General features: G+C 32.7%; 2 protein-coding genes across 2 annotated transcripts; both read left to right on the forward strand.

Annotated features, from left to right (window-relative positions):
• The first annotated feature begins 2,787 nt into the window (after positions 1-2,787).
• Positions 2,788-5,525, forward strand: LOC136069388 (GDSL esterase/lipase At4g10955-like). Its single transcript, XM_065777851.1, has 3 exons — positions 2,788-2,878; positions 4,780-4,873; positions 4,970-5,525. The coding sequence occupies exons 2-3, from the start codon at positions 4,812-4,814 to the stop codon at positions 5,523-5,525; spliced, it is 618 nt and encodes a 205-aa protein (XP_065633923.1). The 5' UTR covers positions 2,788-2,878; positions 4,780-4,811.
• Positions 5,526-5,569: 44 nt separating this feature from the next.
• On the forward strand, positions 5,570-7,724 carry LOC112012762 (GDSL esterase/lipase At4g10955-like). The gene is made up of 3 exons (XM_065777845.1): positions 5,570-5,667; positions 6,154-6,247; positions 6,344-7,724. The coding sequence occupies exons 2-3, from the start codon at positions 6,186-6,188 to the stop codon at positions 7,317-7,319; spliced, it is 1,038 nt and encodes a 345-aa protein (XP_065633917.1). The 5' UTR covers positions 5,570-5,667; positions 6,154-6,185; the 3' UTR covers positions 7,320-7,724.
• Positions 7,725-8,534: the final 810 nt, after the last annotated feature.

Raw genomic sequence — 8,534 nt, forward strand, 5'->3', positions numbered from 1 at the left:
TTTTTTTTTTGAATAATAGTTTTTTCATCAAGTTTGAAATGTCACAAGATTAGCCAAAGTTGTGAAAACAACACAAAGTGTTTAAAAGGAAATTAGTGGAGAAATAATCAAACGGTGTGGAAAAAAATGGTGAGTGGAATAATTCCTAGCTCTCCGGAATGCTTCCTTCCAAGCTGTTTCTGCCTAGTAATCATGTACGTAATGTTTCTATGTATATATAATGTATGTACTGTTAAATAATCATATATATACTGTTATTAACCATTCAAATTCAACTGAAATTTTTTTTTTTAAACCATTTGATTATACTAATTCAAACTAAACTAATCGATGCATATATGCTATAGATTTATTTTAAATATTTAGTAAGAAATGTTTAGGGAGGTAATTTAAATTGTATAATTTTCTTGAAAAGAAAAAAAACTTAAATTGTATAACATGTGATTAAAAGAGAGAAAATAAATATAAATGGTTAAGACTAATATAATTAAGAATATGAACATATTTTATGAGTGAACTCTCACAAATATTCAATTATTCCAACTAATTTAAGTTCACAATTGTTAGGGCAAAAATGTATTGACCCCTTGCAAATTAATTAATAACCCAAGTTAATTAATTAATTTCAATTACATGCAATAAAGTGGTAGCACAAACAAATCACCGATTATACTAAATGTAGCGGAAAATAAATTTGACACGGGAAATTTGTTTACGAATGTGGAAAACTACCGAGGTAAAACTCCATCGGATAATTTTAAGGTCACCACTCTCAAGAATCCACTATTATCAATCACAAGCGGTTACAAGTATAAGGAATATTACCAAACCCTTTGGCCTATCCCAAAATACCAACCTACAGTTGAACCCTTACCCTAATACCTAGTTGGACTTGTATTGTAGCGGCAATCTTTTCGTCTAATGTATGAATTTCAGTACATGACTAACTCCACAACAACCCTTTGATTGATGTAGTTGATTTGCAACAGTTTCACATATAAACACCAATAAGATCTTCAATGATGCTGTGAGAGACTTTGCTTGGTTATAGAACTCAAAGGTGTACAAGAAATGTAGCAATAACTCTTCTTTTGTAGGAGGATGCTAGGGTTTCAAAAAAAAAAAAAACCTTATGAAGCTCTCTAGGGTTAGGTTTTTTTTTTTTCCCATCTCTTTGTGTAAATAGGAGCTCAATGGGCTCTCCTATTCCAAATAGGTATACATAAACCTTGGGCTTTACTAGTCCAATAAGAATTATACAAACCCATAAACAAATAGCCTTTTAGAATAAAAACGTTGCTTGCTATAGTTTGAATCCTGTAAGCCCGATAGATCGAGACATGTGTTTAGTTTTAATGAATCTTGACAGATCGAGCTTCTGTCGAGGAGGTATCGAGACTTATAGATTGTACTTTTTTTGAGCAGTTCTTGAGTAATCTTCATGTTTTCAATGTAACCACTTGTAATGATCATCTTGAACGCATTTAGATTTACTCAAATACAAGTAAGGTGCGTTTTGTCAAATAATATGCCAATTACATAAAAATATTTTCCTTACAGCAGTTACATTTTATGTTATTGATTGCGTGTTTATATGAGTTTTCTTTTTTATTTTGCTATTTTTTGTTTTAATTGTTACCAAGGCAAATAAAATCATATTTCAAATCAATTATTATGATATAATTTTTAGAAAAATAACAACATAAATATTTTTTTTTTCATAAATAATCAGTGCATTACCTAAAGATAATTTAGGGATGGCAATTCATGATAGTATTAGTATATATGTCATGTTATGCCATCTTTTGAAAGGTTTAAATCTATTATCATTTATTCCAAAAGTTGCTATATGGTGTAATATTAACAAAAGTTGTGCCAATTTTCAAGTTCATAGCATGATATAACTAATGCATATATATGCAAAAAATAAAAATAAAAATAAAAAAGGGTTTGATTCACTAATAATCTCATATATAAATGTATACGAAAATGGGTGAAGCCCTATCATTCTTAACGTGAGTGCTTCCCTAATATAGCTAAGCCCTCTATTAATATAATTTTAAAGGTAGGTAAGTAGTGTCTTCTCTTCTTTCATGCACACTAGGTATACAAGCACTTGGGAATAAAATACATAATTTGTTGGAGTTAAACTCTGACCTTTTCTCCTTTTTTTTTTTTTTTTTTTTTTTGGTATATAAATAAACAGAAAAAAGAAATAAAGAAGTTGAGGAATTCAACAGCTCAAGAAATTTTCATTACTGAAATACACTGCAAGATAGTGATAAATCTTTGCAATTCAATTGATAATGATAAGTCATTTGAGTGATATTTATAAGTTTCAGATAAACACACCCATGTAACAAAGGCAATACTTTTCATTGATATTGTTGCTCCTTTAGCATCCATTTTTTATTCTTTGCTTTCTCTTTTTCTCCTCTGATATTGATATATATGTGTGTGCGTGTGTATTAATGTGTCAAAATTGTGAAGTATATAAATGAAGAGGATATCATGTGAATACCAGTTTCATAAAAACAAGAAAACACTGTATAGCTTCATCTTAATTTGGCTGTGCAAGCCTTAAAAAGATACTTATTGGTAAGCAAGACTTGGGTGGAAATGGAAGGGACTGAGGGAGGTTAAAGCCAGTACTATATATATTAATATATTTTAAGAATCAACTATGGGTCAGATTTATTTTTTTGAAAATTGTGAAGTAGGTCAAATTACTGAAGTGCTAGTGGACAATATTTACAATATAATTTTGGTTGATGAGACCTTATAGTTGAAAATCTCTGTGTCTCTGTCTCTCAAAGTACAGGATGAGCCTCATATGGGGGTGAAGGGCTTCAATGACATTGTTAGACATTTTGTACAGGTTGGTTTCTTTTTATCTTATTAATTTTACACTTAATTAAAGTGCAAATAGTTTCGATTTCAGATTAAAATGAGAGTTTCCTTGCTGCATTTGAAGTACTATTGCTATGCTTTTGAATCACAAATTGGTTTCTTTTTTCAATCACAAATTGATTTACATCATAGTTTTAACTTGCTTTGGTTTTTGCTTCTGTGCGTTTCATTTTTAACAATATGCATAGCTCAGTTAATTTTTGAGAGAATAGTCCACTGCTCATTAGCTCATTTTGTGCTCGTAAAGTTGATATCCATTTGGCACATAAGATAGAGTAGGAGATCAGAAATTTTTTTAGTTTAAATTCTTTAAATCTTTGCGTTTTGACCTCATAGAGAGGCTGTCTCCTGAGATTTCATTGAGGCTGCAGTATTACAGTATGGAGAGCTCTGGCCTGGTCTATATCATCTCTATAAGTCATTAGTTATTTAATCGCTCATTTTCAAGTGATGATGTGAGAATTACTATTCGTTAGATATACACATATGAGTGAAATTTCACATTGAATAATAATAATAAAAAGATTGAGCAATTAATATGACTACTTAATTGAAGTCTCCCTACTACTGCAGACATAGGATTGATAGTTGCAACATGATCTGGGAAAATACCATTTGAGTTGGCTGATATTAAACATTTGCTATGTACATAATTGAATGTATAATGGCAATTGGTAATGGCAATTGGCAAATGCAGGCTTAACGTAGACTAGTAGGTCTGTTTGATTATAAGCAAGATTCTTCAAGTGGAATGCAACGATTTCATTACAGCCTCATAGGATTTTAAGTGTCAGGCTAATTCCATGATAAAAATGTATATGTTGTAATTTTGGATTGTGTACATTGTAATTTGTAAGGGTATGATTTGGAATGAAGACTAGAGCTTCTGTTCTGTGCAAGAATAAAAACTTCACTTGGTGAAATCCAAAGATCAATGGAGCTAAAACGATGTTCATACAGAAAGTTTTCCTTCAATTAATTAAAGTTTTGGTAGTTAAGCCGTTGGGGGGTCTAATCTTGTAGCTTTCAATGCCAAGTTGAATCAGATAAACATGTATTTTCTGATATCTTCTATAATAAAGTACGGAACATAGTTGAGTCTGACATAAAGTTCATGCCTTTGCTTGTTTGCTGGTATTGACATTGACAAACGCAGGAAGATGGAAATTTCCATTCACCGTGCATGAGATTTGTGCTTAATAAATGACTTGAGAATTAACCAATATGGCAATACCCTATGTGAATTAATGTTTTAACCTGAGCTTGTCAAGTTTGATGCAGTAATGAAGCCCTGTTTTTTTAACAATGCATATCACATACCGATTGAGGTCAGGATCGTCAGGTGCAATATCCACCTGGTGCAACATATGGCTTAATTCTCTCACAAAATTTTTTACTCCTTTACTTTTTAACTTTATTTTATTTTATTTTATTCAATGGTTGAAATTGAAAGTTGCTTTTTTTTTAATAAAAAATTTTAATTTTTTTTTTAATTCTCAATCTCAGCAATTAATAGTTATTGTACTAAATCTCAATCCATCACATACTTTAATTCAAGTAAAAAATAGATTCTAAAATATATATACATAAATAAAGTGAAAAAAGGTGGTTCTTTTTTGCTTATACACCATATATAAATTTATAATGCGTTAGTATTCGAATAAACTCTCCCCTACATTCAGAATCAGAATCCAAAATATAGGAGGAAAACAAAAATAGGACATTGGTAATGTTTAACTTGTTGCTTACTAAAGATGTCATATTCATTTTGTATCTGACTCTATACATATCAAATTATGTTGAACATCCATTTTGGCTCCATAAACATTTCAATCATGGTCTTTTGCTTGATTGCTTCTCCAATGGCAGTGGATATCAAGAAGAGAGAAACATAAGGTGAAATGGCCTCTGCGGAGGAAATTTTCCACCTTTCAGGACCAATACATCTCACTGCTATTGACTGGTAAGACCATTAACCAATATTTCATCAACAGGGTGTTATAATCTGTGTTTGTGTCTTCTTGAAATCCTAGTAATGTATTTTACAATCTGCTCGCAGGAACAACATATATCACCGAAGATCTGTTGCTGCCAGCTTGGTTAAAGGAGTGTACATGCTTGAAAATGATCGCAGGCAGAACCGCCATGGACCTCAAGCGCTTGCTCTACCATGGTGGGACTTCTTCCATTTCAAATTAGATCATATGCTCATAGATGATGTTGACTTATCCATATGCGGTGCCATTTATGAGTACAAATACCCATCTCCTGCTCTAAACATCCCACAATATGTTATTGCCTTTCGAGGAACAATTTTGGAATCAGACACAGTGTCACGGGACTTCAAGTTAAACCTCCAGAGCATCCTTAACAATCTTCACCGGAGTTCCCGGTTTCAACTTGCAATGCATTGTGTTCACAACACAGTTGCTTTGTCTCGAGGTGCAAGCGTGTGGTTGGCTGGACATTCTCTGGGGTCAGCTATGGCATTGCTTGTAGGAAAGAACATGGCCAAGATAGGCTATTTCCTTGAAACCTATCTGTTTAATCCACCATTCTTATCTCTCCCCATAGAAGGGGGGTTCAAGAATGAAACATTGAAGATTTGTGCTTAATAAATGACTTGAGAATTAACCAATATGGCAATACCCTATGTGAATTAATGTTTTAACCTGAGCTTGTCAAGTTTGATGCAGTAATGAAGCCCTGTTTTTTTAACAATGCATATCACATACCGATTGAGGTCAGGACCGTCAGGTGCAATATATGGCTTAATTCTCTCACAAAATTTTTTACTCCTTTACTTTTTAACTTTATTTTATTTTATTTTATTCAAGGTTGAAAGTTACTTTTTTTTTAATTTTTAATTTTTAAATTCTCAATCTCAGCAATTAATAGTTATTGCACTAAATCTCAATCCATCACATACTTTAATTCAAGTAAAAAATAGATTCTAAAATATATATACATAAATAAAGTGAAAAAAGGTGGTTCTTTTTTGCTTATACACCATATATAAATTTATAATGCGTTAGTATTCGAATAAACTCTCCCCTACATTCAGAATCAGAATCCAAAATATAGGAGGAAAACAAAAATAGGACATTGGTAATGTTTAACTTGTTGCTTACTAAAGATGTCATATTCATTTTGTATCTGACTCTATACATATCAAATTATGTTGAACATCAATTTTGGCTCCATAAACATTTCAATCATGGTCTTTTGCTTCTCCAATGGCAGTGGATATCAAGAAGAGAGAAACATAAAGTGAAATGGCCTCTGCGGAGGAAATTTTCCACCTTTCAGGACCAATACATCTCACTGCTATTGACTGGTAAGACCATTAACCAATATTTCATCAACAGGGTGTTATAATCTGTGTTTGTGGCTTCTTGAAATCCTAGTAATGTATTTTACAATCTGCTCGCAGGAACAACATATATCACCGAAGATCTGTTGCTGCCAGCTTGGTTAAAGGAGTGTACATGCTTGAAAATGATCGCAGGCAGAACCGCCATGGACCTCAAGCGCTTGCTCTACCATGGTGGGACTTCTTCCATTTCAAATTAGATCATATGCTCATAGATGATGTTGACTTATCCATATGCGGTGCCATTTATGAGTACAAATACCCATCTCCTGCTCTAAACATCCCACAATATGTTATTGCCTTTCGAGGAACAATTTTGGAATCAGACACAGTGTCACGGGACTTCAAGTTAAACCTCCAGAGCATCCTTAACAATCTTCACCGGAGTTCCCGGTTTCAACTTGCAATGCATTGTGTTCACAACACAGTTGCTTTGTCTCGAGGTGCAAGCGTGTGGTTGGCTGGACATTCTCTGGGGTCAGCTATGGCATTGCTTGTAGGAAAGAACATGGCCAAGATAGGCTATTTCCTTGAAACCTATCTGTTTAATCCACCATTCTTATCTCTCCCCATAGAAGGGGGGTTCAAGAATGAAACATTGAAGCTTGGGATCCGCTTTGTAAACAGTGTTGTCAAGGCAGGCCTCATGGTTGCTGTAAAAGGTCGCAAACATCGTAAGGCTCAAGCATATGATCCTTTTGTAGTGTTATCTCCATGGGTACCATACCTTTTTGTGAACCCAGATGATCCTATTTGTTCAGAATATATTGGGTACTTTGAACACAGGAAGAAGATGGAGGAGATTGGAGTTGGAAAAATTGAGAGGCTTGCAACAAAGAATTCCATGAGGAACCTATTCTCAAGTGTGTTGGGAATAAATTCAGGTGCAGAAGCACTGCATCTCCTTCCTTCAGCTTATCTGACTGTTAATAGGGGTCGGTTATCAGATTTTTATGGAGCTCATGGACTTCAACAGTGGTGGAATCCTTATTTTCCATGTCAAGCTATGTTTTATAGGTACAACACTACAACTTGAATTGAATGAGCTAGGCAGCGCTCATGCAAAATAATTTGCAAATAATTTTTTGTTCTCTTAAGCAGACCATCTAAAATATAACACTAAACTAAAAAAATGTCACACCTGATGATGAGTCTTCCTTTCACTTAGATGATTTAGAGTTTTATTGTGTATGTAGTAAGAGAAAGGAAAATAGACTCTGTTTCCCCATTTCTTGTTTTCTCTTGATGTCAAGAATGGAGAGCAAAAGTGTGTGTTTTAATGAGTTATCAATGTATATTAAAGATGAAAATAAGAACCATTTCTATTGATAACAAACGCAATGCAAATTTGATGTCAGGAAATGGGGATAGGGTTCTGGAAGGGTTTTGTTTAGAGGTGGGAAAGAGTAGGAAAATTGATCAAATGGTGATATGGAAGAAAATGAAGTGGGTTTTTGTTTTAAGGTTTATCTCTCATTCAGAATTTATAAAGCTTTGTTTTAAGGTTTATAAAGTAATACAGTTACCAACAAATAAAATAATTGAGAGAATCTATGGACATGTGACTCTAGAATATGGATACATATGTAGCCTTTGCTTGATACGCCAAAGAGCAGTGTGTTTGTTACACACAAACTATTTAACCCTTTAATAGAAACTAAAAGTTGAAGCATTTAAGATAAAGTTCTTTACTATTCACAAAATTTGAATCAATGTGGAAATAGGATCCCATCTCTTAAACCTTTTTTGCCCTCAAAATTGTCCTATAAGCCACCATTAAGAGCAATAGTGTACTTAGGGGTAGCAATGCAAATTTTTCTTCGAGCAACAAATTTTGTAAGGCACCCAATAGTCATGAACAGATCTATGATGAAATCCCATTTAATAGTCATAATTACTTGGAATCCATAAAAAATAAAAAATAAAATAAAATAAAATAAAAAAACTCTTTAAAATTTTTATTAATGAAATTCTGAACTCTGAATTTTTATTATGTATATTGTAGGTTTAGCTCCCAAAAACCTATTTTTTAGGTACAAATATTCCTAAAACTTTTCTAATTAGTACCATAATATGATTTTATGTTGACTAACAAACCTCTTAAGAACACCTAATATCAAGTACAAATGTTTGTAAACCTATTCATTCTAATTGATACAGTACCATATAGGACTTTATTTTTACTAACAAACTCCTTAAAAATACCTAAAATCAAGGAAATAAAATTCTATTTTCAAAAATTATATAAAAA

The sequence above is a fragment of the Quercus suber genome, unplaced genomic scaffold, assembly GCF_002906115.3.
Source record: "Quercus suber isolate HL8 unplaced genomic scaffold, Cork oak 2.0 scaffold_166, whole genome shotgun sequence".
Lineage (NCBI taxonomy): Eukaryota > Viridiplantae > Streptophyta > Magnoliopsida > Fagales > Fagaceae > Quercus > Quercus suber.

What these genes read in the sequence shown, in the direction of transcription:
- LOC136069388 (XM_065777851.1), top strand. Translation starts at nt 4,812, where the DNA reads ATGGCCTCTGCGGAGGAAATTTTCCACCTTTCAGGACCAATACATCTC. An exon ending in CATCTCACTGCTATTGACTG is followed by an intron (nt 4,874 to 4,969) that starts GTAAGACCATTA and finishes ATCTGCTCGCAG; the next exon opens with GAACAACATATATCACCGAA.
- LOC112012762 (XM_065777845.1), top strand. Translation starts at nt 6,186, where the DNA reads ATGGCCTCTGCGGAGGAAATTTTCCACCTTTCAGGACCAATACATCTC. An exon ending in CATCTCACTGCTATTGACTG is followed by an intron (nt 6,248 to 6,343) that starts GTAAGACCATTA and finishes ATCTGCTCGCAG; the next exon opens with GAACAACATATATCACCGAA.